The sequence below is a fragment of the Portunus trituberculatus genome, chromosome 24 (assembly GCF_017591435.1).
Source record: "Portunus trituberculatus isolate SZX2019 chromosome 24, ASM1759143v1, whole genome shotgun sequence".
In the NCBI taxonomy this organism is placed as follows: Eukaryota; Metazoa; Arthropoda; class Malacostraca; order Decapoda; family Portunidae; genus Portunus; species Portunus trituberculatus.
In genome coordinates, this window is record NC_059278.1 from 17,341,989 (window position 1) to 17,353,609 (window position 11,621).

General features: G+C 41.9%; 1 protein-coding gene across 2 annotated transcripts in view; it reads left to right on the forward strand.

The window, feature by feature from the left end:
• Nucleotides 1-3,674, forward strand: part of LOC123508144 (ADP-ribosylation factor-like protein 4C) — a 41,804-nt gene extending 38,130 nt beyond the window's left edge. For both annotated transcript variants that reach the window (XM_045261665.1, XM_045261666.1), the window contains exon 5: nucleotides 1,848-3,674. In XM_045261665.1, the coding sequence (XP_045117600.1) occupies nucleotides 1,848-2,039 (192 nt within the window). In that variant the 3' untranslated portion in view covers nucleotides 2,040-3,674. The remainder of the gene's footprint in view (nucleotides 1-1,847) is intronic.
• The last annotated feature ends 7,947 nt before the right edge of the window (nucleotides 3,675-11,621 follow it).

Sequence of the window (11,621 nt, forward strand, 5' to 3'; positions counted from 1 at the left end):
GAAAAAAATTCTTTCGCTTAATCTTGTCAGGAATGTGAAGAGAGAGAGAGAGAGAGAGAGAGAGAGAGAGAGAGAGAGAGCGACTCAAGTACACTGGCATGATCTGAATAAACATGATTACGAGAAAAAAATAGGATATATAAAAACTACATTTTCTAATGCACTGAACCCAAACCAATTGAACCCAAACCAACCTTACCTTACCTAACCTTACCTTACCTAACCTAACCTAACCCAATCCAATCCACTTTAACCCAACCTAACCCAACTAAACTTTACCTAACCTAACCCAACCCAACCTAACCTAATTTAAACTAACCCAAACAAACTCGTGTAAAGATTGAATGCAAAACCTAAAACAAAAAAGAAAAATACGGGTTTGAGGATAAAAGATAATGAAAATAGGGGAAGAAAAAGATAATCAGTGAAGAATTAATAATCCCAACCCAACCTAACCCAACCTAAACTAGTCTAACCCAACCCAACCTAGCCCAATCCACCCCAATCCAGCCCAAACTAACCTAACCTAACCAAAACAAAATCGTGTAATGTTATGTGGATGTGTGGATGGATGCAAGTGGGTGAGATAGGATGGGCGGAGTGCGTGGGCGGCGGATGGGCAGGACAGACGCCCGCCGTGCTGATAATGTGGATAATATTAGTGTTTCAAGTACACAGGAAGTTGGGAGAGGGAGGAAGAGGCGAGAGAGAGAGAGAGAGAGAGAGAGAGAGAGAGGAGAGAGAGGAGAGAGAGGGAGAGGGCGGGGGACACATACACAAACAGCCTCTCTCTCTCTCTCTCTCTCTCTCTCTCTCTTGTGGGTGGTTTTTATGGAGAGCAATTCAGACTAAATGAAACAGATAGAAAGGTCAAATCTCCTCCTCCTCCTCCTGCTCCTCCATCTCCTCCTCCTCCATCTCCTCCTCCACCACCACCTCTTCCAAATCAAAACCGGCCACTACTCACCTCTCAGACACGTCAAATTTACAACAAATAAAAAGAAAAAAGTAAACAAAACAAGCAAAGAAAGAGATCACACAAACAGGGGGAGTAAAAAAATGAGGAAGAGGAAGAAGAGTAGGAGGGTGTGTAGGAAGAGAGAGGGAGTAAGAATTAAGTGTAGAATGAGTGCGTGGGAGTGTGGGTGAGATGACTTGTTGAATGAAAGTGTAGGAGTGTGTGGGAGGATGCAGTGAGGGTGTAGGGGTGTAAGTTGTGCTATTAAGGGTGTATTTGGGTGTGAGGGAGTGTGTGAAGGTGTGAGTGCTTTATGGGAGCGTGTGTATGATCAAGAGAGAGAGAGAGAGAGAGAGAGAGAGAGAGAGAGAGAGAGAGACAGGATACATGCACTGATAAACTCTCTACAAAACATGATATGGACAGGAAAAGGGAGAGAGAGAGAGAGAGAGAGAGAGAGAGAGTCAAGTTCCATTCAGGGTGTATTGCAGGGTGAGTGAACGAGTGATGATGAGTGACGAGTATTCATGCTGTGAGGGTTGGTCACTCTCTCTCTCTCTCTCTCTCTCTCTCTCTCTCTCTCTCTCTCTCTCTCTCTCAGTGTAGCCCTATCCCTCCTTTGCCCTCATCCCTCATTCAAACTGTGTACGTAGTAAAGCTCGCTCTCTCTCTCTCTCTCTCTCTCTCTCTCTCTCTCTCTCTCTCTCTCTCTCTCTCTCTCTCTCTCTCTCTCTCTCTCTCTCTCTCTCTCTCTCTCTCTATATATATATATATATATATATATATATATATATATATATATATATATAATGTATCTATTTATCTATCTATCTATCTATCTATCTATCTATCAATCTATCTATCAACACCCACTTTTTTCTCTCCCCAGGACCAGATACACGCCCGTTCAGCCCAGGGCGTGGCACTCTCCTTGGGCTTGAGCGAGGCCGTGGGCGTGGTGTGGGCGGTGGCTCCCGTGTGCGCCCTCACAGGAGAAGGGCTGGACGACGCCATGGCGACCCTCAGAGCGCTCATCGACAAGGTCCGGCAGGAGGCGCGTCGGCGGGACAGGTGGCGCTGAGATAGAGTTAACATGCTACAGATAAGCTATGTACTTCGAGACTTCCTCCTTCACTTCCCAGCGGCGAGGGACACCCGTGGCCCTACCTGTGGTCCCCCTCGCTACCTGCACGCAGCTGGCACCCTTACCTGGCATCCCCAGCTGGTTGGAATCAAGCCAGCGGGATGTTTGTCCTGTATTCTCACTCCTTTCACTCCCTTCACCTCCTGTCACTCTATACGCCCTCCACACACAGAGGCGTCCTTCAGCCAGCCAGTCAAGCAAACACTACCTCCTTCCCTACCTCCTGCCCTTCCCGCCCTTCCCGTCAGCACTCCCTTAGGCCCCGAGGCTTGGGTGGACTTCTGAAGTGTGTTGCCCTTTGTCACCTCTTGGCCTGTGTCGGCTCCTCTTTGTTTTGTTTTAAGATGTGTTTGTGTGCGTGTGCCTGCCGCCGTCAGGAGGTGATTAGCGCGGCCCCGTCATAGAGAGACGCTAACGAGGCACTGATGAACGAAACCACAGACTCACGTGTACAGAGGAGGGTGGAGGTGATGACGGCAATGTACTGAGACAGATTAGCACGCCGGCGCTCTCACCGATAAGACAGAAAAAAAAAAAAAAAAAGAGAGAGAAATGAACGAAACACTCAGCTCACGACCCTTTATCTCACGAAACTCGACGAAACCACGAACATGAACGACCCGCATCCCGATGAAGACTGCGATACCGAAGACGACTCCCTGTCCCCCCACGACCTCGACCTCGACCCCTCAGCCTCCTCCAGCGACGTCGGCAGGAGGAGCCTTCAGGAGAGCTGCAAAAGGAGAGAAGGAAAAACACAACAGAACACAAACGAAGAACAAACAATGGTGGCTTTTAAGGTCCATACAAGGCTGTTTGTGTAGGATAGGAAGGCGAAGAGGAAGGAGGAGGAGGAGGAGGAGAAGACCAACAAACTCAGGATGGATATAGAATAGTTTGCCTTGTTTGTGAAGTGTAATAGTAAAAATAGTAGTGTTTTCAATGTACTATCTCTCCTATCATGTACTAGAGTTGTTGCTATTGTACTATATAGAAAAACGTACTACTACTACTACTACTACTACTACTACTACTACTACTACTACCACCACCAAAATTATGATGTGTATTTTTTATTCACAATAGATTCGAAACTGATCAATTACAACAACAAAACAACAACAACAACAACAACAACAACAACAACAACAACAAGCTGGCAGGGACTCGCCTTTCCCTAGAAAAATAAGGAAATAAGAGGAAACAAAGAAGAGGGAAGACTGTGTGTTTCCCCAATCATCTTCCTTCCTTCTTCCCTCCCCAATCTTCCTCTTCCTTTAGTCTTCTTCCTTCTCTCCTTCTTCAGCTCTCAGTTTATCAGTTTTGTTGAATATTTCCTCGTAGTTTCTGTGTGTTTTATTTACTCTGTTTTATTGCGATTTATCTATTTATTCAGCGTTATTTTATTAGTTGTACATTCTCTCTCTCTCTCTCTCTCTCTCTCTCTCTCTCTCTCTCTCTCTCTCTCTCTCTCTCTCTCTCTGTTCACTTAGTAATATATATTTAATCTCCATATACATAATTTTAAAAGATTTTATATAACTTAATCAAAAATAAACAGTATTATACGAGCTCCACATTATTTCCTTCCCATTTTTTTAAGTGCCAAAGAAAACGGGTTTAGAGTTGCCAGCACAGCAGATGGAGTGTTTGCAAGAGTAAGTGTTTTTATTTATTTATTTCTATTTAATTATACCATGTGGGCTTCTCACGGGAATTTCTGGGCTAAAGGGGATACTTTTTGTGGTACCTCCTATCTCAAAGCCCACCCGCTAGGAAACCGTTGCCCCGAGTGAGGAAGCCCACCTACACTCGGACCGTGGACAGGATTCGAACCCGTGCGCTTGGAGACCCCTCGGACCCCAAAGCATGCATGGTTCTACTGTACCACGGCGGCTTAAATTAAATGTTAGATGGTGAATGGAGGAAAGTGAGTAGCAAGTGTTGGTTTAATCTCTTCAGTTACCAGGACGCGTTTTCATATTCATTCTGGTTACCATTAGGCGATTTTATGCAGCTTCAGAAACATATGTTGGGATTAGAATCGTAAAAACTCTGGCCATTATTCTTTTGATCTCCATAGACCCTTCCTAATGCATATAAAATCGTCTAATCATACCTGAAAATCAAGATAAAAAATGCGTCTCAGTATTGAAGGGGTTAAGTGACTAGGTGACTTACAAGTGTCATTCTAAGTAGCAAAGTGAATTCTCAGATTTTTTTGTAATATTTTGAGTTTTTTTGTGTTATTTCATAAGTAACGAGTTAAAGTGTTCTTATAAGTAATGTTGAGTTCAACGTGTTTTTAGAAATAATATGTTGAGTTCTAAGTATTCCCACAAGTAGCAAGTCTATTTAGAGGATATTTTTTCAAGTAACAATTTGACACATAAATTCACAACCATCAAATCAATTTACAAAATATTTTGATATTTTTCCAGTTACATGTTCATTTCTTAAGTAATTTTGTGTGTGTTAAATAATTTCCCAAATATTTTAACTAATGAAACAAATTACAAGTATTTTGACAAGGAGAAGCTTTTTATGTTTTTCTATTTCGGGAACATCATGAACTTAGCAATATTCTTAACTACATTCTTTTTCATTACAAGTATTTTGATAAGGAACAAGTCTTTTCTATTTATCATTTACTTACCTATCTCCTTCTCTTGTTAGAAAATGATAAGTAACGTGGCGATAATCTTAAGGTGACTTTTTCTCTTACAGCGAGCGTGAAGTGGCAACAGCAGGGTTTGTAAGTACAGAAGTAATAGCAATGTAAGTAACTCGTGGATCCTTTGTAGTAATGAGAAAGAGAGTAGTTTGGTATTCTCGTATTGTTGTACAGTAGCTGGTTACTTGTAGACTGTCACCTGGCACCTGTGTCTCTAATTAATGTACCTGGTGTACTTTTGTGAGCCTTAACCTTTTCGGTACCTGGACACGTTCCTCCATATTCATTCTGTTTACAATTTGGCGATTTTACACAGCTTCAGAAACTTATGTAGTGAATATAATAGTGAAGACTCTGGCCATTAGTCTTCTGATCTCCATAAATCCTTCCTAATGTCAATAAAATCGTCAAATCACGCCAGAAATTCGTGATAAAAATGCAGCCCAGTACTGAAGGGGTTAATGAAATGGAATAATTTAAGAGTTAACCTTTTCATTTTTTCTTCTTTCCTTCTTTCTTTCATTGATTATTTTTTTCCTTTATTCTCTTCATTGTTCTTTTTATTTCTCTTATTTCTCTATTTTTTGTCATTTTTCTTTCTTTTGTTATGAGATTAACGTCCACTACATTGATATGTATACCTCAATAAACACATAATTTTAATATATACATAACTTAACTACTCTTTTATTTATCTCTTTTTTGCTCTCCTTTCGTCTTTTTTTTCCTTTCTTTATCTTATTATGAGGTCAACTACCATTACAACAAAAATAATCCTTCTCAAATAGATAAAAGACAACTGCAATGCTCCTCCTTTTCCCAAATCGTATTAATAATGGAAACATGTGCAGAGTCACTGCTTATAATGAAGTGTTTTCTAAGGAGGAGGGGAAAGAGTATTAGAGGTTAGATAAACATGTCTGCCTCTTAGTTGGCTGTATTAGAGCAGATATTGGACAGTGAGAAGGCACCAGAAGGACAGAAGATGTAAATGTTTGGTCTGTATGCTTTCAAGAGCCGCGCCAACTTCAAGACGCCACAGATTGAGGAAAATGTGTTTGGAATTGGTGGTGGTGTTGGGGGTGGCTGTGGTGGTGGTGTTGGGGGCGGTGGTGGTGGTGGTGGTGGTGGTGTTGGTGTTGGTGTGGTGGTGATTATATTGATGATTATAATGAAGACGAAGAAGAATAGCAACAACAAAGAGAACAACAACTGTTACTACTACTACTACTACTACTACTACTACTACTACTACTACTACTACTACTACTACTACTACTACTACTACTACTACTACTACTACTACTACTACTACTACTACTACTACTACTACTACTACTACTACTACTACTACTACTGCTGCTGCTGCTACTACTACTACTACTACTACTACTGCTGCTGCTGCTGCTGCTCCTACTACTACTTTTTAATGCAGTTTTCTCTGCACCAATCGAAAATCTTAGAAAGATTGGAAATCAGGCGTTCTGTGGCGTCCCTGGGTGATCTGTTGACTTCCTGAAGGGTTGGTCGTCTCTGAAAGGACGTGGAAAGATGTAGGGAGGTATCATCAGCGTAGGAGTGGATAGGGCAAGAAGTTTGGATAAGATCATTAATGAATAATAGAAAGAGAGTGGGTGACAGGACAGAACCTTGAGGAACACCACTATTAATAGATTTAGGAGAAGAGCAGTGGGCATCTACCATGGCTGCAATAGAACGGTCGGAAAGGAAACTTGAGATAAAGTTGCAGAGAGAAGGATAGAAACGTAGGAGGGCAGTTTTGAAATCAAAGCTTTGTGCCAGACTCTATCAAAAGCTTTTGATATGTCTAACGCGACAGCAAAAGTTTCACCGAAATCTCTAAAAGAGGATGACCAAGACTCAGTAAGGAAAGCCAGAAGATCACCAGTAGAGCGACCTTGACGGAAGCCATACTGGCGATCAAATAGAAGATTGTGAAGTGACAGATGTTTAAGAATCTTCCTATTGAGGATAGATTAAAAACTTTAGACAAGCAAGAGATTAAAGCTATAGGACGGTAGTTAGAGGGATTAGAACGGTCACCCTTTTAGGAACAGGCTGAATGTAGGCAAACTTCCAGCAGGAAGGAAAGGTAGAAGTCGATAGACATAGTTGAAAGAGTTTGGCCAGGCAAGGTGCAAGCACGGAAGCACAGTTTTTGAGAACAATAGGAGGGACCCCATCAGGTCCATAAGCCTTCCGAGGGTTTAGGCCAGCGAGGGCATGGAAAACATCATTACGAAGAACTTTAATTGTAGATATGAAATAGTCAGAGGGAGGAGGAGAGGGAGGACAAGCCCAGAATCATCCAAGGTGGAGTTGTTAGCAAAGGTTTGAGAGAAGAGTTCAGCTTTAGAGACAGAAGAGATGGCAGTGGTGCCATCAGGATGAAATAAAGGAGGAAAGATGAAGTAAAGTTATTGGAGATGTTTTTGGCCAGATGCCAGAAGTCACGAGGGGAGTTTGAGTTTGAAAGATTTTGACATTTTCTATTTATGAAGGAGTGTTTGGCAAGTTGAAGAACAGACTTGGCATGATTCCGGGCAGAAATATAAAGTGCATGAGATTCAGGAGATGGAAGGCTCAAGTACCTTTTGTGGGCAACCTCTCTATCATGTATAGCACGAGAACAGGCAATGTTAAACCAAGGTTTAGAAGGTTTAGGTTGAGAAAAAGAATGAGGAATGTATGCCTCCATGCCAGACACTATCACCTCTGTTATGTGTTCAGTACACAGAGATGGGTCTCTGACACAGAAACAGTAATCATTCCAGGGAAAATCAGCATAATACCTCCTCAGGTCCCCCAACTGGCAGAGGCAAAACGCCAGAGGCACCTCCGCTTTGGGGGATCCTGAGAATGGATTGGAGAAATAGGACAAGATACAGAAATGAGATTGTGATTGGAGGAGCCCAACGGAGAGGATAGGGTAACAGCATAATCAGAAGGATTAATGGTAAGGAAGAGATCAAGAATGTTGGGCGAGTCTCCAAGACGGTCAGGAATACGAAGAGAGTGTTGCACCAGTTGCTCTAGGTCATGGAGGATAGCAAAGTTGAAGGCTAGTTCACCAGGATGGTCAGTGAAGGAGAGGAAAGCCAAAGCTGGTGGTGAACATTGGAATCTCCAAGAATGGATGTATCTGGGAAAGGGTACAGGGACAGAATGTGCTCCACTTCGGAAGTTAAATAAGCAAAGAATTTACTGTAGTCACAGACGTTCAGGGAGAGATAGACAGCACAGATCAATTTAGTATGAGAGTGACTATTGAGTCGAAGCCAGATGGTGGAAAACTCGAAGGATTCGAGAGCATGGGCACGAGAGCAAGTTCTAAGTCGTTGCGCACATAGGCGCAACATCCAGCTTTAGAACGAAAATGAAGATAAAGTAGGAGGGAACAGAGAAGGAGCTCCTGTCAGTTGCCTCAGACAGCTGTGTTTCGGTGAGGAAAAGACGAGGTTTAGTAGAGGAGAGGTGGTGTTCCACAGATTGAAAATTAGATCTAAGACCGCAAATGTTGCAGAAGTTAATGAAAAAAAAAGTTGAGGGAGGTGTCAAGGAATTTTGGGTCGTCATTGAGAGAAGAGTCTCCCCAGAAGGAGACTCCGAGGCTGGATTTGGAGTCGCCATTTTTTAATTCTTAATTTTAAGCGAATGGTGTATGTGTGGTAAGTGCATGTAGTTTTGAGTGAAGAAGGAGAGTTGTCTTTAGAGGGCAGGCTCTGACCGTCCCCTACAGTTGTGAGACGTTCAGCGAGATCACAACTAGCTTTAATGGAGAGTTCACAGCACCCCCTGAACTAGTGCTATTAGACCTCGCTGGGAGTAAATTATCGTATCGGTAGGTGTCTACGACCTCCTCGTGTCCTCTTGTACTACTACTACTTCTACTATTAATAATAAAATGATAATAATAGTAATAATGATGATAATGATAATAATAATAATACTACTACTACTACTACTACTACTACTACTACTACTACTACTACTAATAATAATAATAATAATAATAATAATAATAATAATAATAATAATAATAATAATAATAATAAAAATGATAATAATAATTATACTGCTGCTACTACTACTACCGGTGCTGCAGTAAAAACAAAATAAATAAAAATACTAATAGTAATAATAATGACAATAGGCAACAAATATACTCATTTTTGACCCATAAGAATAACAATAGAAACAAAGAAGAAGCAGATTAAAAAGAACTTCAGCAATAATGATAAAAAGAAGAATAAAGACAAGAATAAGAACAGCAAGAACAATGATAAGAAGGAGAACAAATAACAGAAAGACTATGTACCTACAAATTTTTGCAGATACAAGAAAGAAAACAAAGAAAAGAAAAGAGAACGCAGATAGACAATCAAAGCAAAATAGGAAATGAATAGAAAAACAGGAAAAATACAGTAAGGAAGACAAAAGAAGAGGAACAAGTAAAGGGAAAACTAATACGAGGAGGAATAAGATGAGGAAGAAGAAGAAGAAGAAGATGAGGAGGAGGAGGAGGAGGAGGAGGAGGAGGAGGAGGAGGAGGAAGATTATAGAGATGCATTGGTGCTGCATGCATAATCCACCAGAAGGAGACTTATTAAACGAGAGACACGTACAGTAAATAGAGAGACAGAGGTGAAGAGAAAGAGGAGGAAAAAAAATGATAGAAAAAGACTAATTAATACGATCATGCATAGAAAAAAAAAAGATATAAAGACAACAAAAAATGATGTTCGTGCCAATGCTCAATTTATAAACAAGGAATTATATGCATTTTCTTATTTTTTTCCCTTTTTTTATGTTAGATTGAGTTTTTGTGCCATGCGGGTGAGCAAAAAGCAATAGTGTGCGTGTATCTGTGTGTGTGTGTGTGTGTGTGTGTGTGTGTGTGTGTGTGTGTGTGTGTGTGTGTGATGCAAGAGGAGGTGGACGACTGTTGATGAAGGTTGAGTGGATAAGAGTGGAGGAGACGGTACGGTGGTCGAGAGAGAGAGAGAGAGAGAGAGAGAGAGAGAGAGAGAGAGAGAGAGAGAGAGAGAAATATTCGTTATCTCACCACAACCAAGCGAATAATCATATAACCCAGTTCTGTGCCACACCAGTCCCCAGGGGCGGGTGGGCGGGGTGGGTGGGTGGCTGGGTGACGGAGCGAAGGAGCGAAGGAGAGGGAAAAGTCTAAAGGATCTGATTCATTCCTTCAGTGTAGAACGAGAATGAGGATGTAGAAGGATGAGGCTCGGGCGGTGAAGGATGGGGGCGAGAGAGAGAGAGAGAGAGAGAGAGAGAGAGAGAGAGAGAGAGAGAGGGGGGGGTGACCAGATGATATGTGTCACTTGAAAATGCTGAGACAGATATTGAACTTTGCAGATGATGTCATGAGAGAGAGAGAGAGAGAGAGAGAGAGAGAGAGAGAGAGAGAGAGACAGACAGACAGACAGACAGACAGAGAAAGAGAGAGAAAGCTACCAAACAGTCAACACACACACACACACACACACACACACACACCATGACATCACCACCACCACCACCACCGCTCTCGCCATCTAATCATTACCACAGGTGTTGCGTCATACCTTTCTTTACCCCTTTCGTCTTACCTGGTGACGTGTACACCATGAAGCGGCTCCAAGTCCCCAAGTACACCAACACCATCACCATCACCATCACCCCTGCCCCCCTCGCACTTACTAAACCCGTCGGAAATGAGTGTACACTAATGATATCACCACTATACTCACTTTTATCTTGTTTTTGTCAGGGAGTCTTCAGAAATCACGAGTCACGCTTTGATCTTCCACTATAGGCCTATATTCTAAAACAGGGGCTCCCAACCTTAGGATCGTGCCTTTCTCGGGGTTCGCAAAGCCTTGGCAGGGGGGTCGCGTAGCCTTGCCAGAAGTAGCTTGGGATAATGTTAATTTTATCTCATCAATTACATTTTTTATGCTCTTACATTATTATTATTTTTTTTTTTTTTCGTTTCGGTGCAAAACAACAAGTGTGCTACATTAGTTCAGTGTCATTAGGTGATATTATGAGTGTATGTATGCGTGGCTGTGAGTGAATGTGCTTGTGTGAATGTGTATGTGTCTGTAAGCTGCTGATAGTAAGCCCTAAGTAGTGGGTCACATGGGTTTCAAAGTTTTAGGAACCACTGCTCTAAAACACCGCGTCTCACAGGACCTACACTATTTTCAAAAGGTTCTAACTGAAGCGACACGGGGTTTTTTAAGGATGTTTCTATAATTCTAGTGAGATATTAACAAGCTTTCTGCATCATCAACTGAAAAATACTCTTTCGAACTCGGCTAATCGTCTCTGTAGTCTTTGAAAATGGTCGTGATGAGAGAGAGGGAAGCGTTTCTGAATAGGACTGGTTTTGCAGGTTATAAGGGTGTAAATTTGGTGTCTCCTTGGTGTTTTGTTTGTATCGGTGGTGTTGAAGATTTGTTACTGGTGAAATATTGGGTGTTTGTGGCGTTGTGAGGTGTTCTGGGTGTGTTTTGTGATGTTTTGCGAGTGTTTCCTGGTGTTGTGAGTTATTTCGGGTGTGCTTTGTGGTGTTTTGCGGGTGTTTCATGTGTTGTGAGGTGTTTTGGGTGTGTTTTGTAGTGTTTTGCGGGTGTTTCATGGTGTTCTGAGGTGTTTTAGGTGTGTTTTGTGGTGTTGGGTTATTATGGGTGGTTTGCGGGTGTTTTTATTGTGTTGTTGGTGTTTTGGATATGTTTTGTGGTGTTGTAGGGTATCTCAGGTTTTTCGTGGGTGTTTTGTGGTGTTATGAGGTGTTTTGTGTGAGTTTTACTGGTTCTTTG